Source organism: Aspergillus terreus, genomic scaffold (genome assembly GCF_000149615.1).
Source record: "Aspergillus terreus NIH2624 scaffold_2 genomic scaffold, whole genome shotgun sequence".
Taxonomy (NCBI): Eukaryota; Fungi; Ascomycota; class Eurotiomycetes; order Eurotiales; family Aspergillaceae; genus Aspergillus; species Aspergillus terreus.
Genome location: NT_165925.1, coordinates 699700 through 727166, shown reverse-complemented (window position 1 = coordinate 727166; position 27467 = coordinate 699700). Strand labels below are relative to the sequence as shown.

General features: G+C 54.1%; 11 protein-coding genes across 11 annotated transcripts; 6 read left to right on the top strand and 5 right to left on the bottom strand.

Moving 5' to 3' along the window:
- Positions 1 to 281: 281 nt before the first annotated feature.
- On the bottom strand, positions 282 to 2109 carry ATEG_01254 (flavin-containing monooxygenase; the record flags this gene model as incomplete). Its single annotated transcript, XM_001208619.1, has 6 exons — positions 282 to 331; positions 550 to 952; positions 1133 to 1266; positions 1318 to 1475; positions 1537 to 1746; positions 1808 to 2109. 6 exons carry the CDS (start codon positions 2107 to 2109, stop codon positions 282 to 284), a joined length of 1257 nt encoding a protein of 418 aa, XP_001208619.1.
- A 356-nt stretch (positions 2110 to 2465) lies between these two features.
- On the bottom strand, positions 2466 to 3448 carry ATEG_01253 (3-hydroxyacyl-CoA dehydrogenase family protein; the record flags this gene model as incomplete). Its single annotated transcript, XM_001208618.1, has 5 exons — positions 2466 to 2512; positions 2596 to 2873; positions 3078 to 3132; positions 3183 to 3348; positions 3416 to 3448. The coding sequence occupies 5 exons, from the start codon at positions 3446 to 3448 to the stop codon at positions 2466 to 2468; spliced, it is 579 nt and encodes a 192-aa protein (XP_001208618.1).
- A 2141-nt stretch (positions 3449 to 5589) lies between these two features.
- ATEG_01252 (uncharacterized protein) lies at positions 5590 to 8148 on the top strand (the record flags this gene model as incomplete). The annotated part of the gene is made up of 6 exons (XM_001208617.1): positions 5590 to 5719; positions 5854 to 5890; positions 5983 to 6841; positions 6935 to 7249; positions 7302 to 7562; positions 7615 to 8148. 6 exons carry the CDS (start codon positions 5590 to 5592, stop codon positions 8146 to 8148), a joined length of 2136 nt encoding a protein of 711 aa, XP_001208617.1.
- Positions 8149 to 10370: 2222 nt separating this feature from the next.
- On the top strand, positions 10371 to 11729 carry ATEG_01251 (uncharacterized protein; the record flags this gene model as incomplete). The annotated part of the gene is made up of 6 exons (XM_001208616.1): positions 10371 to 10520; positions 10592 to 10700; positions 10780 to 10858; positions 11007 to 11129; positions 11178 to 11258; positions 11309 to 11729. The coding sequence occupies 6 exons, from the start codon at positions 10371 to 10373 to the stop codon at positions 11727 to 11729; spliced, it is 963 nt and encodes a 320-aa protein (XP_001208616.1).
- A 655-nt stretch (positions 11730 to 12384) lies between these two features.
- On the top strand, positions 12385 to 12627 carry ATEG_01250 (hemerythrin domain-containing protein; the record flags this gene model as incomplete). Its single annotated transcript, XM_001208615.1, has 1 exon — positions 12385 to 12627. One exon carries the CDS (start codon positions 12385 to 12387, stop codon positions 12625 to 12627), a length of 243 nt encoding a protein of 80 aa, XP_001208615.1.
- Positions 12628 to 13411: 784 nt separating this feature from the next.
- ATEG_01249 (uncharacterized protein) lies at positions 13412 to 13804 on the bottom strand (the record flags this gene model as incomplete). The annotated part of the gene is made up of 1 exon (XM_001208614.1): positions 13412 to 13804. The coding sequence occupies one exon, from the start codon at positions 13802 to 13804 to the stop codon at positions 13412 to 13414; it is 393 nt and encodes a 130-aa protein (XP_001208614.1).
- A 2956-nt stretch (positions 13805 to 16760) lies between these two features.
- ATEG_01248 (urease accessory protein UreG) lies at positions 16761 to 17685 on the top strand (the record flags this gene model as incomplete). Its single annotated transcript, XM_001208613.1, has 3 exons — positions 16761 to 16933; positions 16986 to 17084; positions 17145 to 17685. 3 exons carry the CDS (start codon positions 16761 to 16763, stop codon positions 17683 to 17685), a joined length of 813 nt encoding a protein of 270 aa, XP_001208613.1.
- Positions 17686 to 17914: 229 nt separating this feature from the next.
- ATEG_01247 (uncharacterized protein) lies at positions 17915 to 19572 on the bottom strand (the record flags this gene model as incomplete). The annotated part of the gene is made up of 2 exons (XM_001208612.1): positions 17915 to 18889; positions 18943 to 19572. 2 exons carry the CDS (start codon positions 19570 to 19572, stop codon positions 17915 to 17917), a joined length of 1605 nt encoding a protein of 534 aa, XP_001208612.1.
- Positions 19573 to 19905: 333 nt separating this feature from the next.
- ATEG_01246 (small subunit rRNA maturation protein TSR1) lies at positions 19906 to 22453 on the top strand (the record flags this gene model as incomplete). The annotated part of the gene is made up of 3 exons (XM_001208611.1): positions 19906 to 20014; positions 20079 to 20548; positions 20615 to 22453. The coding sequence occupies 3 exons, from the start codon at positions 19906 to 19908 to the stop codon at positions 22451 to 22453; spliced, it is 2418 nt and encodes an 805-aa protein (XP_001208611.1).
- Positions 22454 to 22828: 375 nt separating this feature from the next.
- On the bottom strand, positions 22829 to 23903 carry sec17 (alpha-soluble NSF attachment protein SEC17; the record flags this gene model as incomplete). Its single annotated transcript, XM_001208610.1, has 4 exons — positions 22829 to 23074; positions 23130 to 23304; positions 23372 to 23678; positions 23756 to 23903. 4 exons carry the CDS (start codon positions 23901 to 23903, stop codon positions 22829 to 22831), a joined length of 876 nt encoding a protein of 291 aa, XP_001208610.1.
- A 677-nt stretch (positions 23904 to 24580) lies between these two features.
- Positions 24581 to 27288, top strand: ATEG_01244 (DUF726 domain protein; the record flags this gene model as incomplete). Its single annotated transcript, XM_001208609.1, has 2 exons — positions 24581 to 24806; positions 25025 to 27288. The coding sequence occupies 2 exons, from the start codon at positions 24581 to 24583 to the stop codon at positions 27286 to 27288; spliced, it is 2490 nt and encodes an 829-aa protein (XP_001208609.1).
- Positions 27289 to 27467: the final 179 nt, after the last annotated feature.

The window sequence follows — 27467 nt, the reverse complement described above, 5'->3', positions numbered from 1 at the left end:
TACTCAATGAGGCACATTTGATTTCTACACTTATGTGAGCTACTCATAACGGAAAGGTTCATGTCGCGAACTCAAACCCATCGTCTGGCCGGTCAAAATAGTACGCAGTGTCCTTCCCAGGGTCTTCCCTCGTCGAGAACCCATTGCCCAAGTACGAAAAGCGGTTCCTCCGAATATATTCCCACTTGTAGTCTTCATATCGTGGCTCCTCAAGCATGTGGAACCAATGGATCCGACTGCCAGGATGCAGCGCGACAATTGGACCGTCGATGGTTCCATTCTTAAACCATGACCTGCAGTGCGTACTCCACGCTGTTCGCTGCAAAAATGTCTGAGTATGCTCGACAAAGTCGTCAACGGCTTCTTGACAGACTTCCACTGACTTCACCCCTTGTGTCTGGCATTTGTGGATCATGCGAAGCATATACTTGGTTGCGTGCTCGATGATCGGAAGTATGGAACCGTGGCCAACCGCGGAACTTGGGCCAAGGAACACTACAGACAATGTTATCAGTACAGTCTTCACAGGCTGGTCATGTAGTCGCATACTGAAGTGATTGGGGAAATTCGGCACCGCCAACGTCAGATATGCCGTGGGGAATCGTTTCCACTGATCCTTCAGACTGACGCCGTTGCGGCCCACCACAGGATAGCGAGGCTGGAACGAGATATCGAAGCCAGTAGCACAGATGAGTACGTCTACTGGGATGACTTCTCCTGTTGCCAGTTTGATTCCTTCTGGCACAATCTCGGCAATAGGGTCTATAGCGACCCGTACATTTTCCTGTCCCAGTGCCTCGAGATATCCATTTCCAGGAGTTGGTCGCCGGCATCCAACCCCAAAAGTTGGAATTATATGCTTCAACAGTGGCGAGTCGGCTCCCAGCTTGGATCTCATTTCGTTCAGAGAGAAATTTTTTGCTTCTTCTTGCTCCGGGCTGTCTTTCAGAATCTGTCGTTCAGGACAAGCGCTGTTAGCGTGGAACCGATCAGACGGAAATGATGGTACTAACAAATTTGAATCTCTTATTCAGCTCGGCTTCGACGTCCTTTCTATAGTCGAGGTATTCCTCTGGGCGAGATCTGAACCGCTCTTTCTGCTCTTCAGTAACTATACATACCCTTAGCTTACGATCTTCCGGGATGTTCCAGTCACATGTGACATCTTACAGAGGAAATTAGATCCCCCGGGCCCTGCTTTGCTCTGAGCAAACCCGGCGGTAATCCAAGTTGGGGTTCGGATGAAGGTCACTAAGCTTTTGACCTCTGGAAGAGCCATACACTTAGCATCAAATAAGATGGGTGAAAGTTACTTACCTGGTTGGATAGTAGGCACAATCTGGACTCCAGACGATCCACATCCAAGCACCGCGACATGCTTTCCCTTGTAGGAGACAGAATCGTCCCATGCAGCGCTATGGACAAGATGTCCCTTGAAAGTGTCCAATCCCGGGATATCAGGCCACTTCCAGTTGCTATATTGCGGCTCTGTGAGGAACAGTTCAGTTGCATGTTGATTAAGACCAATGTACGTACTTGAGAACTCCAGAAGCTGTGATCATGAAGTGGCAGTGGTCATCGAAAACATGTCCGGAAGCGAGATTTTCAATCTGAAGCCTCCAGATACCGTCATCCTCTTCCCATCGTGCCCCCACCACGCGGTGGCTGAGCTGAATGAACTTATATAAATCGTATTTCCGCGCAAGTTCGCGAAAGTACTCCAAAATCTCTGGCCCCTGCGAGTAGCTTTATACGCTGTTAGCCCGGTAATGAAGATCAACACCATAACAAGAACGGTTGGACATACAAAGCACACCAGTCCGGATTAGGGGCCCATGTGAACTGGTAGTTATGGGAGGGGATGTCGCACGCGCATCCTGGATAACGATTCTCGTACCAGGTTCCACCCACCTCGGGGTTCTTTTCGTATATCGTCAGCTCGATGTTGGACATATGCTTGTTGACTTGATGTGCTAGGTTTAAACCGGATGCTCCGGCTCCGATTGCAATCACCCGAATAGGTCGAGTTGACCCTAGGGGTGTTTCTTGGACGGCGTATCTGGTCTCGTTTGCGGTAGCATTGTTGTTGGTAGTGTTTATGATGGTCATTGTCTTCGTATTTGTTCAATACTGGTGAGTCGATCGAAGCGGAATGTGACGGAAGCAATCTGACTGTACCTACCAGGTGAGAGGAGGCCGTTATATATATCTGGTAGATGAACGCCATTACCCCGCATGGAATTATTGCAGGGATAGATTCTGACTATTAGATTTTGCTGATTTCGTCTAGAGTACAAAAGGCTGTTATAAATCAATCAAGCGCAAATACTCCAAGGAGACTCAAGATAGCGTTCGTGTAGCCTCGAGCCGAAGATTGACCTTAGCCGCGAGTGGGTTTACACAAGTCTGAAGAGGGCTTGCTTTCTTACTGGCTAGAAGACTTCGTTTAATGTACAGTATAAAGTTTAGAGTCCTTTTCTATTAGGATGGGATCTAACGATCTGCTCGAAGCCTGCATACAAATGTCTATGAAACAGCATACTGCCCTACCCAAGTAGTACCGTCATAGGCACACACAATCCAGTTAATCCTTACTTTCATAAGAATAGAAACCTGCCCCTGTCTTGACCCCCAGTTTCCCAGCAGCAACCATCTTGCGCAAGAGCTTTCGTGGACCTTCTGGAAGTCCAGGGCGTACAGCTGCGTAGTGATCCTCGATATGTAACACGGTATCAAGGCCGATGGTGTCCATTTGCTCACAGGGGCCTTTCGGCATCCCCGTTACACATTGGAAGATTTGATCGGTCTCTTGGGGACTCGCTACCCCCTCGTCAATTGCGGAGAGGGTTTCTCGTTTGATGGCAGCCCAGATCCTGGGAGTGGAGTTAGTATGACGCTTGTCAGACGCGAAAAACAAACGTCCCTATTGAAGATGAACCCCGATGACATCCCGCGCACGTGGAAGGGTTTGAATCCATGTGATTTGGTTTCTTGCATTAGTTTTGGGATGACATCTTGTCTTGTTTCTTCCGTTCCCATGATTTCAATGGCTATATGGTAGACGTGAGTTCCTTAACCTTATTTCGGCAGTTGTGGAAGTACTTGACGAACCAGGTATGTCCGGCGGCAGAACTAAAGCCCTGTGTTATCGGAGATATCTGAAACCACTACTCGATACTTACATGGATGCATATTGACAATGCGATCCTTTCCCTTCAGAGCAATGCCCTTCGCTATCTCGGGGATATTATAACTACTCGAGTTTGACGCGATGATTGTTTCGGGACGGGTGGCTTTGTCAAGCTTTCGGAGCAAGGATCGCTTCAGAGAGAGCGACTCGGGAACACACTGCCCTCCGATATTACGCCGTTCCTTGTTAGAGACGGCCGTCATGGAATGGATCCAACTGCCCTACCTCCACTACCAGCCATGAGCGTGCGAGCGCCATGTCTAGGTTGTCTGTTGAATCAACCGTCACTGAATCGTGACCGGTGGGTAGTCGAGACAGAAGGGTTGCAAGGACGTTTCTTGCGCGAGGCAATTGGGATTTGTCGTTATCGAGGAGATAGACGGGCTTTCCTAATCTCGACCACTGCCGAGGGCGATTAGTTCCGTTGTTTAGAGGATGGAGCCAGGGTATGTTGGTATCACCATGTACGCTAGACGAGATCCTTGAACGCCAGCTCCAAGGAGCGTGACTGCATTTAGAGCTTTGGACATGTTGTTGGAGAGAGACTGAAAGAAGCTCGAATGCAGGTGGGAGTTAGAAGCTGGGTTGGAAGGGCGTGAATTGCTACCAGCTGTGTAGATCTCGACACCAACTTTATTTACTTGAGAGAGCAGTGATCCTCCACTGCAGTTCCATGAAACAGTGTTGCCCAGAACTTCAAACCTGTTTCTGTCAATAGTGAAGGGTTACCTGGCTTCGGAACTGTTCTATATAAGCTTTGTGGTGACGATCTTGGAGATGATGTCGTCACGCTAATATACTGGAAAACTCTTGTTGCGAAGCCACACAACTGGAGTTTTGATAAAGTGATTACAGCTACGCCTGGGTCTTGGATATTGATACTACAACTATGTGTTTTTGAGTTTGTATGGTGGTTGACCGGATCGTCCAATATAATGGGTATATGCATTGGCTAAAGGCTATGTAAAAGGCGACGAGAAAACAGTAGTGTACCTGTCAACTGAACTATAGTTAGCTCATATCCAACATCGTGAAGTGTGTGAAATTCGATGTGAAAGCATGTTCTCAGACTAAATATACTGGCAAGTAGCAGACCAACCGGGAAAGGAAGGTCCGAATATCTCCTCATGGACGATTCAGAGGTGATTAAGAAGTAAGAAGGTATGTTGTCATCTTCGAAAACGGGGGCAAATGAACAAGGAGAGGAGTGAGACTAACCTGATGGTTACAAAAGATCGAGTCGCAGTGAGCTGATCGGTTAGTGCAGTGGTATGATCATCGTCATTGCGTTATGGTATCAGGAGACAGAGAATTGCGCCGACATCAGGCGAGAGGCAATGCGCAGAGGAGCTCTGGACGCGGTGGTTGTCGTCGCAGCGATGAGATGAAGAAGGGATCAAAGAGAAAACATCCATGGCGAGCGAAGAGAAGCGTTTAAATAAGACCGCCGAAAAAAAAGAGGGTCACAGAAAGACGAAGAAAAAAAAGAACGCGACCGGCGGAATACTTTTTCCGACCACACCACCTCACGTGATCACCCCCCTGCGGTGATTCGCGATGGAGAAAAGCCTCAGGCCGCAAGAGACGCTGCAGTGGTCGGAGATCTTTTTTTCTTCCCCTTCTCCTTCTCTCTCGCGCGCTCTCTCCCTCTCCGACTTCATCAGTCGTCCTTTCTCCATTTCTCTTCCTTTCGCTCCCCCACTCCTCTGTCATCCCAATCTCCTCATCTTCCCCCCCTCTTCCGTCCTCGGGTGTGGGACGTTCGTGGTGGTGAGAGCAGACCGCGCGACCCAGAGAGATCTCCCGATACTAGGGACGACTAATCGACAGTAAGTGTTGTTCTGACCCCCTTTAGCCCCTCCACATCTTCCCGTTCTTCCTCACCATTACGGATTCCCTCCTCCACACCGACTTCCATTACATTGCATTTCAGTTCTCCTGTCGTATTCCTTCCCGCATCGTCTTCCATACCTTACTTTTCCTTTTCTCTCGTCTAATCTGGGTTTGTCCCGTTCGGTAGCAATCCTCCATCCCGAAGGAATCCACCCCGTCGATCCATGCTTTTCCGTTCTGTTGGACTTCACCCGTCAGCTGCGTCTTGGCCTCCGCTCCGACGCTAAAAGCGGCCCTGTTGTGCCTCCACGTCAAGCGCGCTCTTCTTTCGAGTCCCGACTGACGCCTGTCCTCCTCAACCCTGCAGACCACCCACTCCCATTCCCTTTTCTACCCCAGTCTCTCTTTTGGATAATTATCTTCCTCGCGAGGGGTTTCGCGTCCTCTTTTTCTTCATCGTCACCGTCTCCTCCCCCCTGTGTTCCTATCGATCGTGACCTTCCCCCTTACACCGAACCGTAGGAGTCCCCGTTGTCGGTGACTTCGTCCCATCCCGAGCGATGATGATGGCGCAGCCATATCCTGCCCATCAAGGCATCCCACAGCATCCTGGGTTGCCTCCCGGTCATCCAATGGCCCCCGGACAACACCCAAATGCCCACCCCGGTGCCGGCATGGTCCAGCCCGTCCATCCCGGTGTGTCCGCTCCAGGAGGACCGCAGGTGACTCAGGGCGCTCCGATGATGGGAGGCATGCCTCCTGGCGCAGGGACCGCTGGTCCGGGTGGCCCCATGCAGGCTCATGCCCTCTCCCATCTGAATCCTGCTCAGGCGCACTTGTTCCAGCAACCGCATTTCGCCCAGAACTGTAAGTCTTCCTCTTTCTGCCGCCGACCTTTTCATATCCTTGACTAGCCTGTTATTTGATGCGTCGCCGATCGCAACTGGGGCTAACAATAGTGTTTCCACCGAATTAGTCGCCAATAATCCGCAACTGCTACAACACCACCAACAGCAACAGCTCCTGCGGCAACGGATGCTATTCCAGCAGCAGCAACATCAGCAGCAACAGCAACAACAGCAGCAGCAACAACATGGAGGACTTCCGGTATCACTCCCCAATGGCACGCAGGGCCTCACGAGCGCGCAGATCGCCGCGATGCAAGGGAACCCAGGCATGCGACCGATGAATCTGCAGATGCATCTTCAGCAGATGCCTCATGGGCAGCCGCAGAACATCCAACAGCAGCAGCAGCATTTCATCGCCATGCAACAAGCTCAACAGGCGCAGGCGCATCAAGCACAGCAAGTGCAACAGGCGGGGAATGCAGGACAACCGGGCCAACAAACACCGCAACAACGGCCCGCGCCGCAACCACAAAACGTCCACGATGCTCAGAGTGTTACACCCCAACCTCAGCCGGGACCACAACCGCACCAGGGCAGTGCGACGCCGCAACCGAACCCACCACAACCACCTTCGTCTCAACCTCCACAGCAGCAACAGCAACAGCCCGTCTCCCAACCACAACCGACGCCGAACCCACCCCCACAAGCGCTTCCGCAATCTCAACAGCAGGTCCCGCAGCAACAAACCCCGCAACAACCGCAGTCACAGCCTCCTCCTCAGCAGGGCCAGCAGGGCCAACCTCAAGGCCCACAGCAGCAGCAGATGACTGCGCAAGAGGCCCAATTGAAGGCGCAACAACAGCAGCAACAAAATAATGCGGCGATGTTGATGCAACAGCGGATGAACATGAAGGGCGCATCAATCTTGTGCCTCAACACTTTTGCAGAGAACCTCAGCGCTTTTAGCAATGTACGTGCTTCTCTAGCATCCGCCTTGCACTTCTTGATTTGGACGCATCCTTCCAGTCTAGCATTAGTGTGCATCGATACTGACCATGTATAGCGTCGGACTGATGATCAGAACAACCACCGAGTCAATGAGGCGTCTGATCTGCAGTACTGGCAGAATTTCGTGGACCGGTTTTATTCGCCCTCCGGAGTATTGCGACAAGGAGTGTACAACCCGTCGGCAGGTTCTAAGCAATTCGAAATAGCCACTCCCGCGCTGGCTCGGTGGTACTTGACACAGTTCAATAGCGGAATCAGTCGTATCCAGATGTTTCTGGAGGGCGCTCGGGAGCGTGACTCGCACAACGGCGGCCACATCGTCGAGGTCACGAGATGCACGTTCATCTATTACTTCACCAACGAAACCCAGGTTTGTCCCTCTGGTCCCTATATTCCCTTCCAACATTCTGACTGGTCCGTAGCTGGTGAGTCACGGGGCGCTGAGAGCGCATTTTGATATGCACAACAAGATAGAGATGCTCGATATTGTCATTATGAACCATACCGAATACTTGCCGCGGAGCAAAGTATTGGAGGCTGCCGATCAGAAGCAGAGCCCCAAGGTGTCAAAGAATACCGGCAAACGAGCTCAGCAGAAGCAGGCACCACAACCCTCGCTCACGTTACCAGAGTCTATGGTCACGGCCAATGGAGTCCCCACTGCCGTGATGAGCTTTTTAGAGGTTTGCGTGCCGCTGACACCCATGATGGATTTATCTAACCTGTGGATTATAGGTGGCCGAGACGATCTCGCAAATGCAAATGCTGTTCCAATTCTCCCAGCAGAACCCGCAACTTGCGCCTCCCGACGCATTGCGGAACCTCGTCAACACGCTGCAAACGCAGAATCCCAACCCCGGATTCATGCCAGCGCCCATGAACCCTGCCATGCAGCAGGGTCAGAACCCTCGAGGCCCCAACATGAATGGGCCTAACCAGTTCGCTTCCCCAGCGATGGGTCATCTTGGATTACCGGTTGGCCATGGCTCGCCTCATCCCGGCACCGGATCCGCCCAACCCAGTCCTGCCCAGAGCCAGATTGTTGCCCCTCCGGGAATGATGCCCCCTGGTCAAGTCCAACCGAATGTTGGCCAAGGCCACAGCGCCAGCGCGAGCCCTAACGTCAGCAACAAACGTCGACGGGCCAGCACGGTCAAAACGGAGATGGACGAAGGGGGTGGACCAGAGGTGAACGGGGCTGTGGGTCAAGGACCCAAGACGGTGAAACAAAGTCCTCGCGTTGGCAAGAAGCAGAAGCCCAGTGCTTAATATTAGAGTTGCTTCTACGCTACGAGGCTTAATACTTTTGCTTTGATTGTGTTGCATCTTATATCATTTTCAAGAGGGCGGTTGGCGTACTTTTTGGATTTCTGGTCGCGACTGATGACTTTTTTGTTGTTTGGCAAGCTCTTGCTTATTGAACATATGGGGTTACGTCTTGTTGTCCTTGCGTTGATGTCTGTTGATGATGCGTGTGGTTGGGAGGTGATCTTTGTCCGTCGAGGTATGGGGAGCACTGCGCGACCAACTCCACCCCTGATGATTCTGTGATTGCATCTGTTGCTGTTTTTCTTGCTTTTCCTTTTGGGCTGTCTGTTTACTCTGGAGTCTGTCACGCCATCATGCTCTTCATAATCTCTCTGGGGTTCGACATTTGTGTTTTTTTTTTTTTTTTTGGTTTCAAGTCGTTGAGCCCGATTCCCAATAGCGCTACCGGATTTTGTTTACAACGCTGGTCCGCTTTTTGTGATATCCATGTTTTACCTACTACCGGCGATTGGACTCTTTTTGCTCGTCTTCTTTGGGCGTTGGGACTCTGTTTCTTTGGAGATAATTCACTGATCATTTCGTCTGTTCCTGTTGGCAGGAGAGGCGGAAATATACGTTTCTTGACCTGTTCGCATCTCGACGTACATCCTCTGTCTCGCATGACTAGACGGTCCTGTCGCTAAGGGCTCGGCAGACCTCCACGAAATCTCTCGACAACACACAAGAAGTGGTACCAGACTTGGGAGAGAATAAAGTTATTGCATATAGATTAATATGGAGGACGCCACTATGGAGGCGAGGGGGCCACTAATGGGGGCCTGAGAAGTAACTATACAAAGGACATTGAAAGAATAGGCTTCCGGCAATCCTTCTCCGGTCGTTTGACTTTCTTTCAATCTGCCGGATCGGCCCCTTTTCTTCCCCTTTCCAGGGGACGACGATTAGCCCTACGGAGTCGCCCGAGAGTCTGTTCTAAACAGGCAACCGATGTGCATTTCTATTCTGGGCTTCCAGACTTCCTCCTTGCCAAGGTGGACTGGAAAATAAGCGAGTGATTCTCCCTCTCTCCGTTCCCGATGTCCTTGGCTGCATCTAGACCGACGGCCTCCTCCGAAGCCACGGTTATCTTGATTGAATCTCATGAAAGTCTGTACACTCGTTCCGCTCAGGAGTCACGATGGCACCGTGGGTTTGTGGCTTCTGAGGCGGCATCCACTTTGGTGCGTTTATTCAAGCCTCGAGTCATGCTTGATGGGGGTCGGTGGGTGTGAGCTTGGTTCGTCTTGGGGCTCTTAGAGCCTCGGTGTCCTTCCACTCCTCATCCGAGGCCTGTACGGAGGATTCGCCGGATACAACACGACCTGGGAACTGAAATGATTCCCGATACAGGCCCGAGGAAGTCGTGCATCTATGACATGCGCCATCACATGCAGCAGCATCAGTAGGCTCACTCGAAGGTGGTTTCAGGAGATGAAAATCCCATTTGGGGGGCCTGAATGTTCGACGGTCTTATCTCTATTCTCATTTCAAGGAATTATTTCCTGCTATCGGTTCTGTCCCACCCTCGCGCTGGACCGCGGATAGGCTGTCCAGAAGCCCCTCCGTCCAGGTGGACCTGGTGCCTCTTGTTTTCCATCGGCAAATCCGCTCGCTTGGATGCGGCTCCTAAGAGGCAAAAATGGGCAAAAATGGGGACTGCCGTGGCAATGGGATCGCAGACGCATTCCAAGCGGCGGCATACTCCGCCGTATTGTGCTGGACGACAGCACTAGACAAGGGCTACGTTGTTAGAGTGCATTGGCAAATCGCTTCGCGGAAATTAAATCCCCGCTTGACAGCACCGGGGCCTGGGAACAGCGGAGCTGCCTGCCGACCTTGACCAAGGTCTCTCGATGATAATTTTCAAACGACTGCTGGTTTCTGGAAAGATCTTCAATGTCCTTGCCGTTGCGGAGCCCCCATTTGGCCCACCTGGGCTTCCTTCAAACAAGGACTGAGTCAGTCCAGCCGCTTAACAACCCGCTAGCATGCGATGGCGGATTCGAACGGCCATGGGTCTTGATATCCTAACTGGAAGAGTTTTGGACTGTAATACTCCAAACAGTGGCGACCCTTATTAATTTCGAGTTCCTGTCAATTCGTCCGGCTGTGATGATTTCTCTTCGCATCGTCGCTCGGCGCAGGAGTCTTGATATCGTGCGGCTGCTGCTCTCGCCGTGACCATGGCTATCTTTGTCGATGATGCGCCCAAGCTGGGGGGCAGCGTCATTATGTTTACCTGTCTCGCCTTCATCTCCTACGCCTTGCGGGTGTATTGCCGTGTGTCGAGGAAATCATGGAGTGCGGAGGACTGGATCATGACTTGTGCAGTGGTATGTGTCGACTTCATGATGGGAATTGCGAGACGTAACAAACCTTGAAACTAACGGTCCTCCTCCACCAGCCGCCTTTCTGTGTGCTCGCGGCAGGCTGCTTGGGAGGATCGTTCAATGGAATCGGTGTCCACAATGCTGTGTTGCAAAAGCCTGAGAATGTGCAGTATCAGGCACAGGGTCAGAAGGTACCACCCCAGAGCGTTCATCCTCCGTCCACCCTCAGGCTCATCCGCCAAGTTCTTCCTGATCTTTGAAGTCGGCTATGTCGCCGCCATCATCCCCATCAAGCTCAGTATCAGTTGGATGTTGATCCGCGTCGCCGAGGGCCGCAAGATGTACGTCTACATCCAGTACTGCGTGATCGGGTTGTTTGCGACCATGAACATTATCGCGTTGATTTTCATTCTCATCAACTGTATTCCTGTGGAGTATGATCCCCCGCTTGTCCCACACCTTGACAAAGTCCATGACTGACTGTGATAGAGCCAATTGGGACAAGAGCCTGCTCGAAAAGGGTGGCCATTGTCAACCGCCCCACGTCCTCGCTGATATCTACTACGCCACAACGGCCGTGAACATCCTGACCGACTGGGTGACTGCTATGATGTTTGTTCCAGACAGTCCTGTCGCTGGGATCAATGCTAACGTGAACAGGCCGATCCCCCTACTTTGGCACGTGCAGCTGGAGCGCAGTGCCAAAGCATCGATTATTGGACTGATGAGTCTGGGTGCTTTGTACGTACTCTCAACCCTCCTCGCCCTCTGCAGAAGGACTAACAAAACAGGGCTTCGGTCTCCGCCTGCGTCCGCCTGAAATATACCGTCAACCTGACCAACCAAGCCGACTTCCTCTTCGCCGTCGCAAACGTCGTCATCTGGGGTTTCGCCGAGAACGCCCTCGGCATGACAGTCGGCAACATCGCGACCCTCCGTCCGCTCTTCCGCACCATCCTCAACAAGACCGTGCGCAAGAACTACGGCAGTCGCTCGTACGGCCGCTCCGGTGCGTCGCGGTTCGCGCCGGCATACGAGCTCTCCGGACACCGCAAGGGCGACGGCAGCAAGTTCTCCACAGATGTGAAGGAGCTGCGCGGGCACAAGCGGGATAGCGAATTGAGTGATGGGGATAGTCAGACGCAGATCATGGGGCACGATGGGAATACGCAGATTATGGTTAGTCGGCAGGTTAATATTATGTATGAGTAGGCTGACTTGCACGATTGACGGATGGATACCACTTACTGTATAATAATGTCTAAAAGAACATTGGTTACGACATAGAGTATGTTGAGCTGGATATAGCCAGAGGCGTCTACGATAGGCGGGAGCGATTATGTCTACAGGAGCCTGGACATCCACGAATCCTACCAAATATCCCGTCATAAACCAACCCGTGCAGGAAACAATGCCTGCATTATTTGACAATAAGCTACTCTTCCGTCATGTGGCTGATAGTACCGACGCTAGAGATTCCCATCATTCTGAAGTCATCTACTGGTCCGGGAGTGACTGACGGACGAACCGAACTATATCGCCCTGCGTCTAGATCATATCAAAGCTTCCCTGCGCCATCGTTGGCTCCATGATCCGACCGAAACCAGCCAGCGACGCTCATTGAAAGCCTCCTAACTTCAGTGTAATCAGCCTGACGCTATCACACGCACTTCATGATTCAGGTCTGCTGTCTCGCGACGGACCTGCGAACGGTATATAACGAACAGCACAACACGCCACCCGTGCTACTCTTCTTAACACACTGCCCATTATAACAATGCACAGAACTCCAGCATACTACCTCCGACAAGCCAAACACCCACATCTCACCCACCAACGACGTTTCCTCTCGCATTCCCGCATCGCCATGTCTCGTCTCATAGACACCATCAAGCAAGGCCACCGCGAGCTCGAGTCGTACTACGACCGCATCACCGAGTCCCAGGACAAGGACGAGCAAACGTGCTACCAGAACCAGTTCACCTGGGAGCTGGCGCGCCACTCCATCGGCGAGGAACTGGTCGTGTATCCCGCGTTTGAGCGCCTTCTCGCCGACGGGAAGAGCATGGCAGACAAGGATCGGCGCGAGCATCAGACGGTACCTCCCTAACTTATCCCCGGCAGGAACCCAATACTCACAAGCTCTGAATCAGGTAAAACAAGAACTCAAAACCTTTCAGCAAATGAACCCCTCCGACGCGCAGTTCCTCCCGACCATACAGGCCCTCATGAACGACTTGTCCCGCCACATCGAGGAAGAGGAAACCAGCGATCTGGTTAAGCTGGAGGATGCGCTGGACGAGGAGGACAGTCAGTCTCTCGCGAAATCCTTCGGCCGCACGAAGATGTTTGTCCCCTCACGGTCGCATCCGAGTGCGCCTGATAAGCCGCCGCTTGAGACTGCCGTTGGGCTGTTGACGGCGCCGATTGATCATCTGGCCGACTTGCTGCGTAAGTGGCCGGATACTAAGGGGATACCGAATCCGTCGACTAAGTGAGGGGTTTGGTTGGTTGTGTAAGGTTGGGAAAAGTGCTTGTTATGTTATGTTGTGCTAGTTTAAATGCTTGTGTGTTATCATTGAGGGTAATGGCGTGGCGGCTAGTACTGGCCATCTGGGTTACTGTAGTACCTGGGTGCTATATATCGAAGGGCTGGAGTATGTGTGATGTTAACTCATGAAGAATACACGACGCTTAGTGAGATGCTCCAATTTACAGCGTATGACGGGCTGAGTCCCGTAGATGCAAGACAAGGTGACAATATGTACAATATTAGAATGCCTTCCGGAAGCCATGAAAGACACACTGTTCTCGGTGGCCCGCCAGCCACCTGGAGCTTGTCTGGCCAGCAGACAAGCTACGGCTGTCGCTTGGCTTCTTCAGACATAGATAGCCTATAGCCTCCCTCGGCCGCGCCGTTTCGGAGGTGCTTTTGCGGCAGTTATGAGGATGGCGGCTAGAAGGACGAAACAGAGAACGCTGTACATAGTCGACAGGAAGCTGAGGCAGGGCGCTGCGGGCGCAATGGAAGACGACGGGTTGTGTAGCTGGACGATGTAGCCGTAGGCCGGTGGTGCCTTGTGCATATGGCGCCATGATCCATCCTGTCCATACCAGAAACGGTTGTGGTTCTTCTCAGTTTTCTTATAGCCATCAATGCGTTGCACACGCATATCGTACAGCGGCAGGTGCCCCGGCGTGGAATCTTGAGCCTCTTGGGGAAGCCAGCGCTTAGAGTCGGTTTCTGGTCTCTGTGACCTTTTCTGGCGTGGTGGAATGACCGGCATTTTTTAAGGATCGATCTTGCCGTGCGGATGAAAGATTGACTGGGGTACCTAGAGGAAATGTTGCTGGCAAGGTGAGACGCTCACTGATCTTTATATCTCCATCCAGATGGCAGTGGCAGGATATGCTCAGGAACCCTTGGGTGCCGGCGCCATGATGGCGCGCGCGTGGACGGAGGAGCCACCGGGCAACCCTGTTGTGATTGAACCAATACTGATGACAGGACTAAGCGTCCAACAGACTAGAGCTACATTGCCAGGCTCTAATGGCCTAAAAATAATGGCCTGCGTTTGAGTGTCCTGCGGCAGACTCCTCTAAGCGCCGAGGTCAGCCCGCTATTGCAGCTGTATAGAAGTAGCGTGACGCTACTATTTTAGCCCTGTACCGCGCTATGCATGGATGGTCCCTACGTAGAGAATTAGTTTCTAGTACATAGAGTGTAGATGTCTGTCTAGGTCTTTATGGGCTGTCTCCAGAATCGTCTTTATATAGCACTAATGTAAGCCGTTGCGACTAGCGTAGCGGAAGCAACGGAGAAATGTCCCTACAATCGCTTGCGCTTCCAATCTTTAGACTCAATTGGCCCGATGGCCTTATCTTTAGAAGCATGAGTCCAGACATTAGAGGCATAGTCTACCACAGGAGTTGCTCTATACCACCAGACAGCTGGAAAAGCAAGCATCTCCATCAAAGAGACTGCTTAGGGATCACGCCTACGGTCTAGCGCGAGAATGAGGTTCAGGTAGCTTAGGATACTATCCCTGTACTATATATCACGATAACCGCGTATATAACAATATTCTAATTCTACCAATCCTCTTCAGGCTTAGAGCTGTTTTTACTGCTTTCTAATATAAATGAAAAATATCTCGTTGTAGAGCTTACGATTTAGTGTTCGAACTGAAGGCATGCACACTATAAGAATTGCTAAGGCATCTAATAGTATACGAAATATAGGTCAACCAACGCCTTTCCTGGCGTGACAATCTGGTGGAAAGCAAGTAGCCATGCTGTCGCCTTATTCTCCAAGGACAATGAAATTTCATTGTATCGGTCGTTAGTCTCGGACCTACCTAAGATCTGAAAATTGGAGAGTATTAGCCCATGCTTGGTTATAGAGCCCCTCTACGGCCCCCTGAGATCATATAGCGCTAAGACGGAAGGTGTTTTGTCGGTGAATTTTGGATGTACGTATCTGTACACTATTGTACTTCGACCGCAGTAATGCTGACACACAATCCCTGTTACATAAATTGCTGCTGACATTTAGGCCCATAACTTAACGGAGAACATTCTGCTCGTCTGAGCAGATCGGCAAAGGGACGGACTATGGTTGGCAAGGAAGATGTGCTGCTCCTGCGGCTCCCCGTCTATAAGATTGACACCTATCTGATCGACGGGCACGCAGGCGGATAGAGAAATGGGCGGACCGTGATTGACAGTCAGCTTAATCATAGAATTTAACTTATGACAAAATCAGGACTTTCTTCCGTCACGATGCATATGGAGTAGTTAATAGGGGCGTCAGCACGCACCGCAAGCTGCGTGGGTCCTATTTTATACCTGCGGGTTGTACACAACTCGCACCAAGTGTACCCCTAATATTATGTACATACTTATTAGATCCTTAGCGACATATCAGATACTGCTACTTGCCGACAACCGTACTGACTTGGACAATGAGATAAGTTAGGAGACATGGGCTAAGAGGAACGCATTTCCCAAGGTCAAAGCTACGGCAGGAAGGATTCATGCCATTTTTCTAAGCAATAGGAATTCCAAATGACTGTTATAACATAAAATCGAGACCGCTTGTCCATTGACCACCGTTCCTCCCCCCTTCTGTCTCCGTCTTGGAGATATACGAGCGAGGCAATGGTCGAGATCAATTGTTCCTCTCAGTGATCGAGGACGATTGCCGGTATCGAGGTATCGGCCACCGGGACGAGCTTAATTCTGGCCCTGACAGTGAGCCTCCTGAATAGCGCAGTCGACGGCGGTGCCGGGGTCATCGCTGGTTTTGCAGGTGTCGAAAGCATCGGCGCAGCAGGTGGCGTGATCCGCAACGCAGGCGGCATTGCTAGAGCTGGAGCGGCAGGCGTCCAACTGATTCTGACAGTCGGTGAAGGTGACGGCCAGAGCGACAGAGGTGAGAGCCAGGGTGATAAGAGCAGATAGCTTGACCATTTTGGCGATTGGAGGGTTTGACTTGAAGAGGATTTGTCTTGAAGGATGAGATGAAGAGGATGGATGGTGGATGGCTCTGGTAGCGCTGGATTCACCACCCTTTTTATACCCTGCGGTCCCCTAGATCGCTGTCATATTCTCCAGCTTCCTTCGGTGGTCAAGAGTAGGAAGTACAGAAGATCGTCCGCAGCACCTTCTTCCTGTTCAGGTAGTTGGGGAAGATCATCCAAGCCATTGGCAGAGTACGGGGTAATGCCACATGGGCAATACTCGGAGGAATTTGGGTTCATTACGCAGATCAAATCCCCACCAGTTTAGAATGTGAGAGAGTATGAGGCAGGCCTAGTGATCATTCGGACGGGGAAACAGTCCTCTGGAGCATACTATAGTAGGGGGTGGTTATTAGTTGGGGTGCAGTTTAATGAGGTTATAGCACTTGCTCATGGCAGCACTAAGCATTCCGCTCGTGCTCAGATCTATATGTACCTTGTGCCGGCTAGTATCGTTGGACGTTGCCCACAAGGGGGACTTTGACCATCTGCTGTAAATCCGAAGAGCAGGAGGCTCCTAAGAGCTATATCAAGTCCTCTTTTGCGGTGACTGTTGGCGTGGATTGTATAGTTCGGCGGACGCCGGCGGAGATGAATAATGCCGAAGATTCGGTCGTGTCATCACTGATAAAGGGATCGCCGAACCCCACATATAACAGACACCTCTTTTCTCCCCCATTCTCTTCCTCCTACTCGCTCCCACACCTCCACAACTGCAATTATGTCGCACTCGCACTCCCATGACGCCGGAGTCGGCCACTCCCATGATGCCCTCGACAACCACGGCCATTCCCACGAGATCCTCGACGGTCCCGGCTCCTACCTGAACCGCGAGATGCCCCTCATTGAGGGTCGCGACTGGAAAGACCGCGCCTTCACTATCGGTATCGGAGGGTATGTTGCCGATGATCCTTATTTGTGGGAGCACGCTAACAGCAACGCACAGGCCCGTCGGATCCGGCAAGACCGCATTGATGCTGGCGTTGTGCCATGCGCTCCGTGACCAGTACAACATTGCCGCCGTGACCAACGACATCTTCACCAAGTGCGCCTCCCCCACCTTCCACGCCAAACGCGCCCGCACACAGTGCTCACAATGAAACAGAGAAGACGCCGAGTTCCTCACCCGCAACAAGGCCCTCGCCCCCAACCGCATCCGCGCCATCGAAACCGGCGGGTGTCCGCATGCCGCCGTGCGCGAGGACATTAGCGCCAACCTGCTCGCCCTGCAGATGCTGCAGAAGCAGTTCCAGACTGACCTGCTCCTCATCGAGTCCGGCGGCGACAACCTAGCCGCCAACTACTCGCGCGAGCTGGCCGACTTTATCATCTACGTGATTGACGTCGCCGGCGGCGACAAGGTGCCCCGCAAGGGCGGACCCGGCATCACGGGCTCCGACCTGCTGGTCGTCAACAAGTGTGATCTGGCCAGCATCGTCGGTGCCGATCTGTCCGTCATGGACCGTGACGCGGCCAAGATGCGCGAGGGCGGCCCCACCGTGTTCGCCGAGGTCAAGAACGGAAAGGGCATGGAGCATATCGTGAACCTGATCCTCAGCGCGTGGAAGGCCAGCGGCGCGTACGAGATCAGCCTCGAGCGCTGGAAGAACGGCGCCCCCCGCAACTCCGGGAGCGTCGACCAGTAAGACATCACTGCCGGTTGGGTGATGCGGCGTGTATACGGAGTATACCTCTACGTGGATCTAACGACTTTCATATCCTAATGAAGAGACAAATTTGTACAGATTGCTTGAGCGAGCTCACTAGACGACAGACATGAGGGTGAACTTTTATCCCGTTTATCCCGTACCGGCCAAACGCCTGAAATGCATAGTGTATCGTAAGAATGATGGATCGGGTATCTCAGGAAACGGACTAGATCTCCTTCTTGGCGAACCGGGCCAGCGCCGGCCCCAGGTCCTCGCGCTCGGCGCGCAGCCGCTCCTTCGCGCGGGCGGCGTGCTCCTTGCGCAGCATCTCGGCCTTGACACGCTTCTCGTCGATGACGTTGCGCCGCCCCTTCTTGCGGAGGTACTTGCGCAGCGCGCTGTTGCGGCCGCGGCCGCGGTTCTTCAGCTTCTCGATCGGGTCCTCGGCCTTGCGGTCGAGGTCGCGTTCCTCGCGACGCTTCTGGTCGCGGATGGTGTCGAGCTGGCCGATGAAGTTGGGGTCCAGCGAAATCATTTCCGGCTGCAGCTTGTGCAGCAGCGCCTGCACCTCGCCCTCCTGGCGCTGCTTCGTGTTCTCGTACGGGTTGGCCTCGAGCGCGTCGAAGTTGGGCTCGCCCGCGCCGGGCACCAGGATGCTGGCGAAGCCCTTGTCGTGCGTCACGCCCAGCACATCCTCGTACGGACACCAGCGCAAGTTCTCGATGCGCTGCCCGTCGCCGCCCCACGCCATGTACGGGCTCTGCACCTTGCCCTGGTCCGCCTGCGCCGCGTCAAACAGCCCCCGCCACACGCTCATCTGCGTGCCCCAGCCCACCGCCGTCAGCCCGCGGTCGCTAATCGCCACCGACGCCCCCGGCTGGTAGCACGAGTACGAGTGCACCTCGCGGAACATGCGGATGTCCCACACGTTCATCTTCATGTCTTGGCCCGTCGACACCATGTACCGGCCCTGGCGGTCCACCGCCATCGACCGTACGGGGCCGCGGTGTACCAGCGCCTTGACGAGGGGGGTCTGCGAATTGGGCGACCACAGGGTGACTGTGCCGTTCTGGTGGCCGACGTGGAGGATAGCGTTCCACGGGTTCTGGCAGAAGGAGGTTGGCGCGCCCATGCGGGTGGGGATTTCGGCGACCATCTGGCCGGTCGAGGTGTCGGTGTATTTGAGGTGGCCGCTCATTTGCTAGATGGGTCAGAGGGTGTGCGCGAGTCGAATCCTCGGAGTGGGAGACTTACCACGCTAGCCAGGAGGAAATGGTACGGCAAGAATTCCAGATACAGCGGCTCGAGATGCTTGCTCAGACAGTGCAGTTCCGTCCCCGTGTGGTCGTAGATGTAGAGATACTTCTTCTGCGCAACCGCAAAGAACTGATTATTATGCAACCACCGCGCATCGCGCACCGTCTCGCCCAGCTGCAGTTCGCAGCCCAGCTTTCCCGACCGCCAGTCCATCGTCGCAACATGACCTTTCCGTCCGGCGAGCAGCAACTCGCGACCGTTGCGGGTGTAGTCGCAGCGATACGGTCCCAGATCCTCCAGCTTCAGCTCAAATCCCTTCTTTGCCGTCTCGATCCCCACGCTCTGTTTGATCTCGTCCTGTCGCACCTTGTATGTCCGTTCGAGTTCGCCCTCGGGCTCGAGGAAACCGGCTTCGTGTTCGAGCAGAATTTCCGCATCTTTAGCCTGGAGCGCCGCCGCCTTGTACTTGTTCTCGATGGATTTCAGGTTCCCGCGCAGTTTCTTGTCCCGGATGGCATGAAGGTTGACGGCCTTTCCTCGTCCGTAGGTCTTTTGCGCCTCTGCGAGTCGCTTGTTTTCTTTGCGCTTGTTGGCCGGCGCGACGGCCTTGGTCGGGGCTTCAGCCATCGACGAGGGATAGGAGAATGGAATGGGGTACCAGTAGAGCGATGACAGTGGAAAGAGGAAGTCGATAAGTAGAATAAATGGCAGTGGTGCTGGGAGGTGTTGGCGTCGGAAGCAATGAAAAGTTGCGGCGGGTCAGAAATTTGATGCCAAGACCGAACTTTTTTTCCTTCCGCAAATCTTCGCTTGTCGCTCTATCCTCCACAAAACATCCAGACCGACCATTCCTTACCTATAGACCTCGCAGTCCTCTTTCTTTCTTCATTCAATCCCATAGAGTTCTTTCAACCTGCCATCCTGGCCTCCCTTCCCTTCCGCTTCAAAGGGTCCGCCACTATGGCCCCCACGCAGACGGTGCACCATCACCGCTCTACGACAAAAACCTCCCACAAGCCATACAAGTCCCGCCATGCGTCCAAGAGCTCCATCAAGGACAAGGAGAAGGGTGCGTCTTATACAACTTCGGACGACTCATCCATACACTCCAACGGATTGCTAACTCCTCCCAGGCAAAGTCGAACGAAGCGAGCGGGGCACGCGCAAGACCCCTCATCAGCAGCTCATGTCGAAACTCGATCGGAGGAACCAGGCCCGTCAGAAGCAACAGCTCAAACACCAGGAGAAGTCCCAGGCCAACAGTATTTTCTCCGGCCAGAATGGTGCCCCCCGCCATGTCGCCGTCGTCCCTCTCTCCCCCGACATCGACGTCGCATCGGCCATCCAAGCGCTGAACGAAAGTGTGGACGTCACGGCAGCGATTTCGCTCGATACAGTCACCCGCGTGCGCGTGGACCGGTTCCGCCAGAGTCTGCAGTACATTCCCGCCAAATACGATCTCATGAATGCGCTGGATGTGTGCCGGATGGCGGATTTCGTGGTGCTGGTGCTCTCCGCCGAGGTGGAGGTCGAGGAGCAAGGTGAACTCCTGTTGCGCTCCATTGAGGGTCAGGGTATCTCCAACGTTGTTACCATCGTACAGGTATGTTTCACCGAATGTGTTCTATGCCTCCTGTGTTTCCTTATGGGTTGATAGTAACGGAACCAGGGCCTGGAGAAGATCAACCCCGCCAAGAAACGTCCGCAGGTCGTCTCCTCTCTCAAGTCCTTCATCAACCATTTCTTCCCCTCTGTCGAGAAGGTTCTTTCCGCCGAGTCGAGACAGGAATGCTCCAACGCCATTCGATCTCTGTGCACCGCAACTCCGAAGGGAATCCGCTGGCGGGATGACCGGAGCTGGATGCTCGTGGAGAACGTCCAGTGGCCCGAGAGCAACGCGGAAGTGGTGGACGATGTCGTATTGACTGGAATTGTTCGCAGCAAGGGCTTGAAGGCGGATCGACTGGTGCATATCCCCGGTTGGGGCGATTTCCAGATCGATTCGATCACAGCCGCGCCCCTACCCACCGCGCGAGGCAAGCGTGAGGACGCTATGAACGTCGACGAGAGTGGAGCTACCCAGACGCTGGATACTCCCACCGCAGATCAGGATGATATGGCGACGGTGGCGCCGGAGGAGATCGAGATGGAGGACGAGACCATGTCCGTGGCCGAGACGGACCGGAAGGGTGTGCTCCTCGATGACCACCACTACTTCTCAGATGACGAGTCTCACATCCCCGCGAAGCCAAAGCGCCTGCCCAAGGGCACGTCCGAGTACCAGTCTTCCTGGTATCTGGACGATATCTCAGATTCGGGATCTGACATCGTTGACGACGAAGATGATGACGAAGAGATGGAGATGGACACGACCGGAGCACCCGAGGACGGTGTTTTCCCCGAACACAACGATGCCATGACGGAAGCTGGCGCTACCGAGTACCCCCAGTCTGAAATGTTCCTTGACCCGTCGCCCGAAGATGAGGCCCAGCAGTTGGAGGAGTACCGGGCCAGCCGCAGAAAGGAAGCGAATGAGGACCTCGAATTCCCCGACGAAATCGAACTCCACCCGAACGTTCTGGCCCGCGAGCGTCTCGCCCGGTTCCGAGGCTTGAAGAGCTTCAAAACCAGCACCTGGGAGACGGCCGAGGACCGACCCCACGAACCAGAGGACTGGCGCCGCCTGCTCCAGTTCGCCGACTACAAGGGCTCCAAGAACAAGACGATCCGGGAAGCCCTGGTCGGCGGCGTCAGCCCCGGTACACGCGTCGATGTGCACCTCCGCGCGGTGCCTGCCTCTCTCCGCAATCGGCCCCAGCCCCTGTCGCTCTTCTCGCTCCTCCGCCACGAACACAAGCACACCGTCGTCAACGTGAACATGCATCTGAACTCGAGCGTGGAGGAGCCACTCAAGTCGAAGGAGGAGCTGATCGTCCAGTGCGGCTACCGCCGTCTGGTCGTCAACCCCATCTTCTCCTCCAACGACAACACCCCCAACAACGTGCACAAGTTCGACCGCTTCCTACACCCGGGCCGCAGCGCCATCGCCACTTGGATCGGCCCGCTCACCTGGGGGGCCGTGCCCGTCCTCGTCTTCAAGCAGAAGACGGTGGAAGACCCTGAGGCCATGGACGCGGCCGACGAGACGACCGGCCCGCCCGACACTGCCCGGCTCGAGCTCATTGGTAACGGCACCGTCGTCGCGCCCGACCAGGCCCGCGTCGTCGCCAAGCGCGCCATCCTCACCGGGCACCCGTACAAGATTCACAAGAAGGTCGTCACCGTGCGGTACATGTTCTTCAACTCGGAGGATGTCAACTGGTTCAAGGCGCTCCAGCTGTGGACCCGCCGTGGCCGCAGCGGTTTCATCAAGGAGAGTCTGGGCACGCACGGTTACTTCAAGGCCACATTCGACGCGAAGATCAATCCCCAGGACTCGGTGGGCATCAGCTTGTACAAGCGGGTGTTCCCGCGCAAGGCGCGCGCGCTGGAGGAGGTTCTCGCTTGATTTGCGTGTTCATGCGCTGGAGACGCCGTTCTGGAGGTTTCGCATGCTTGAATGGAAAGATGATATGATACCACAAAATCGCTCTGCATGACTGATGAGATTCATGTCTGGAGATTTTCAGGCGTACAAAAGCAATTGAATTATATAGACGTCGAGAGTAGGTCAGACTTTAATGAGTTACGATCTTCCTTTTTATTTTGTCCGTTCGTAGGAAGGTACTTGGTATCCGTCCCAATTTCTATAGCAGCATAACTTCATATTCATCAACATCTACATTCAACCAGACCAAACTACACGGAAATTCTCCGTCCATGAAACAATAACATTCGCAGTAGTAGGCGTGAGACAAAATACCAAACAAACAACGATGGGAATCTACGAGAAGTCTTCTTCTTCCTCCCCACCCTCGATGGTGTCCTTGACACGCAGCAGAAGGGTGGTCTTCCACTTGTCCAGCCGGCTCAGCCGGTCATACTGCAACAGTTTGTCGGAGAAATCCTTCTCGTTGCCCTCCTGGATCGCCTGGACCAAGTCGCTGAGCAGCTGGTACTCGCGCGTCGTGGGGAACTGATTGTCGATATCGGAGTAGACTTCAAGAGCACGGGAGGCCGAGACCAGATCCTGCCGAGGGTTAGTATGCTGTAGCTTCAACTCTGATCGAGAACCAAACACCTACCCGGGTAGCCATGTGGCAGATACCCGCCTTGAGGAAGTACTCGTTGACGGAGTACCGCATCAAGCGGTTGTTGATGGAGGAGCGGGCGACGCGTTCGAACAGATCGATGGCCTTGTGGTAGTCGCCTTCGAGGGCGGACAGATCGGCGACCTTGAGGAAATACTTGTTGGCGAGCCTGCAACAGCACGTTAGCACACCGGCCCAACCCAGCCCTCCCCACTGCAAGGCACGGGAATACATACGCCTCGGCGTTGTCGCTCTCGAACCACTCCGCCGCCTTCTCGTAGGCTTCCAGCGCCTGCTTCTGATCGCCCAGCTCCACCTCGTACACCTCGGCCAAATGCTGCTGCTGCGTGGCCGCGCGCCGCAGGTTCCCCTTAAGCACATAGTGTTGGATCGCCGTCGACAGCACGCGGGCGGCGTCTTCGGGGTCGGTCTTGCGATAAACCTTGAAGGCTTCCTGGAGGGTGTTGGCGGCGTCATCGGGCTCGTTCAGGTTCTGGGTCTGGATGGAGGCGGCTTTTTCGAAGGCGAGACCGGCTTCCTTGTCTGTTTTGATACCACGGTCAGATTAGGCACAGGCGACTGGACGGGCGGATGTCCCTCCGCGTGAGGGTTAGGCGTACTTTGCTTCTGCATTCGGAACGCATTCGCGGCCTGGCTGTACAGGTCGGCGGCGTTCTCGTACTTTTCTGTGCGGCCGCCGAAGAAGCTGAAGCCGCTGGATGCGCCGGAGAGAGCTTTTTCGGCCTGAGGACAAGCACGTGAGAGCATGGTCAGCGCATGGTGATATGGTACATCGCGGGGCGGGAGGGGAATGCATATGTCATTGCCTGGAGGGACGTACTCGCTGGAGCAGGACTCGGGGATCTTGAGCCATGTTGTTGGATGTGCGGAGCGATAAACGGCCCCAACAGTAAAGAAGCAGAAAAGCAGATGAGGTCAGACTGTTGGAGAGGGGAGAGAGCGCAGATGGAGGAGGCGAAGTTGATGATGATGTTCTGTCTGATGTGAAGGCGGAAGTGACAGAAGGCGGTGGGCGGATTTCCGTCTGCGAGATGCGCTCCATCCTCCGCCGAGTATTTTCCTCCCACGCTCACCACCAAAGAGACTGCACCAGCCTAATCTTTGCGTTTTCGACGTTTTGATACTGTTCTATCGGTCGGTGTTCTCTTGCAATTGTTCATCTCAACATGTTTTCTCTCGGTCGCACCTCTCTGCTGAGATCAGCTCCTCGACTCCTCCCTACGTCCTATCGAGTACGCCATTCCTCCTCAAAGCAAGCCGTCGACATTGAGGCCCTCCTCGCGAAACCCACCTGGTCGGTCCGCTCGCTGCTGCCCGACGAAACAGCCAAATCATCTACGCTGTCTGTGACTCCCGCGCAGCTGCACCACCTCCTACGCCTGTCCGCTCTGCCGCAGCCGTCGAGCCAGGAAGAGGAACGCAAGATGCTCGACACGCTGGAGTCGCAAATTCATTTCGTAAAGGAGATCCAGCGGGTCGACGCGACTGGCGTGGAGCCCCTGCAAAGCATCCGGGACGAAAGTCCCGAGGCAATGAAGGCGAACACCATAGGACTAGAACAGCTGCGAGACGCCCTGGCCAAGGAACGAGTAGTCGGTCGTAATAAGAGAATCCAGCGGGTGGAAACGGCCAGGAATGAGCGCCCAGACGGTGATGCTTGGGATGGGGATGCGTTGCGCTACGCGTCGAAGACTAAAGGGAAGTTCTTCGTGGTTGAGACGGGCACCTCGGAAGCGAATTGAGCGCTGCTCGCTGTTTCAGCCTCGCAGCACTCCCTGCTACCTATCTACGCGGTGCAAGGAAGATTGAACAAGTTTCCAACATGGTCAATTGAATTGGTGCCTGTCATTTCTAGGCGGCTGACTCAGCTGATGATCTCATCGGTCCTGAAGACATCCCACTGGCCTCGTTTGATCTCCAGGTTCTCTTCCTTGTCAACATACGCCGCAGTGATCGACCATTCATCCATTGCCTCGCTCTGTACCGCATGATGTGGGGAAATCTGAAGGAGAAGGGCAGCAATTTGTTCGGGTCGGAGCAGTCGTCCACGCCTCCCCCGCAGAGCGACCGCGACCAAGATCTGACCACGATCCTGGATCGCTCGCAACGCGCAGAACTGACCCTTCTCGTTGGGGAGATTTTGGCATACATGCGAAATGGCATTGAGGAACAATTCCACAAATCAGCGCCAGTAAGCGACAACCAACCTCATCCTCAGGGAGGCAGCGATCAAGCGGAGACCAGCCCCAAACCCACAGCCACGGACAACAACGCGGAAAATAAGGATGAAGAGTCAAGCACACCACCAACGCAAAAGCTGGGAGAGCTCAAGCTCACCACCCAAGATCTAAAGTCCGAGGCCAACTCATTGTCCTCCTTCGACGACTGGAGAGATGCCGTGATTCTCCGCATCGGCGAAGTTGTCAACAAAGCCGATGAACCTGGTGATTCACGTTCCGAAAACACAACTTCGCAGGGCAATCGCCCGCTGCCTACTCCGCCCATAGAAGAAGACCAAGGCTCTTTGGAAAAGCTCCGTGAGCTTTATCCTCCTGTGGACACTCCCCTTGCCAACCTTCCCCGAGCTAAAAAGCTTCTAATTCTCCATTCCCTACTTCTCCTTCTGCTTAGTCTGGAACACTACAATGCTCGGTCACGGATTCTGATGCTATACGTCTCGTCTAGCCTGGGGTTGGACGTCAAGATTCTCAATGAAGACGAGGTAAAAGTGGCTCGCGGGTTGCTCGATACTGCCCTCCAGTTGTCGGCCAACGGAGAGGGCCAAGCCGAAGGCCGCACTCGTGATCCAACTCGCAAGTGGAAGGTCGGGATAGCCTCCGTCGTGGGTGCCACTCTCATCGGAATTACGGGTGGACTCGCTGCGCCCCTTGTCGCAGCTGGCCTGGGGACGGTCATGGGAGGACTTGGTCTGGGAGCTACGGCGGCTGCAGGATATCTCGGTGCACTTGCTGGCAGCGGTGTTGTGGTTGGTGGTCTTTTTGGTGCGTACGGTGGTCGGATGACGGGCCGCATGGTGGACAAATATGCTAAGGAGGTGGATGACTTTGCGTTTCTTCCTATCCGCGGCACTCGCAGGAGACTGTTGAATGACAAAGACGCTGCTCAGCAGGACCATCGGTTGCGGGTTACTATCGGTATTACGGGCTGGGTAACAGAAGAGGAGAACTTTGTTGTGCCGTGGCGTGTGCTTGGACCTGAGTCTGAAGTCTTTGGCCTTCGCTGGGAAACCGAACCCTTGATGGATCTTGGGAACGCAATGGACCTCCTGGTGACAAGTGCGGCCTACACAGCTGGGGAACAGGTTTTGAAAAAGACTATTTTTGCGTCCCTACTCAGTGCCGTTGTCTTGCCCCTGGGTCTGATGAAGATTTCTCGCGTGGCTTCTAACCCTTTCAGTGTCGCAAAGGCGCGTGCTGACAAGGCTGGGGAGGTTCTCGCGGATGCTTTGATCAGCAAGGTGCAGGGCGAACGGTCTGTGACCCTGATGGGATATTCCCTGGGCTCGCGAGTTATTTTCTCCTGTCTCCAGAGTCTAGCTAAACGGAACGCTTATGGCCTAGTCGAGTCGGCAATCTTGATGGGCGCCCCAACACCTTCGGATACGGAGGATTGGCGACGGATGCGGAGGGTTGTCAGCGGACGCTTGGTCAACGCCTACTCGGACAATGACACGGTTCTTGCGTTGCTGTACCGGACCACTAGCATGCAGCTCGGTGTTGCTGGACTGCAGCCTGTGCAGGGAGTAGTTGGCGTTGAGAACTTGGATGTGAGTGACATGATCAGTGGCCATCTGCGATACCAGTTTATGATCGGGCATATTCTGCGACGAGTGGGCTTGGAGAGCATCGACGCCCGCGAAGTCGCCCGGGAAGAAGCTGCCCTGGCTGCCAAAGCAGAGAGACAGGAGCGCGAGCGAATCCGCAACGCCCGTCGCGCAGGGGTTGAGCCCGATGGGGAGTCGGCTAAGAGGGTATTAGAGAGTGGTGAGCAGGCTGAGGATGAAGAAGTCCGGCTGAAGCGGGAAGTTGCAGAGAGAACAAAGGAACGTCTTCCTGGTAGGGAATCCGATGAAGTCCGGCCTCCTCTGCCGCCGCGGAAGACGGAGGATTGAGAGGAGGTGTGAAGGTAGCGAGTGTCTAGTTGATACCAATTCTGGTTGTGCTTGCAATAGTGCTCTAAGGGCTCCAGTTAAAAGTGTATATACTCCGCATAGTATGCAAAGTCAAGAGTAGCTAACATTCGGGACGATGTACAGGCTAGGAATGAGAGACGAAATTGCGGACAGGTATG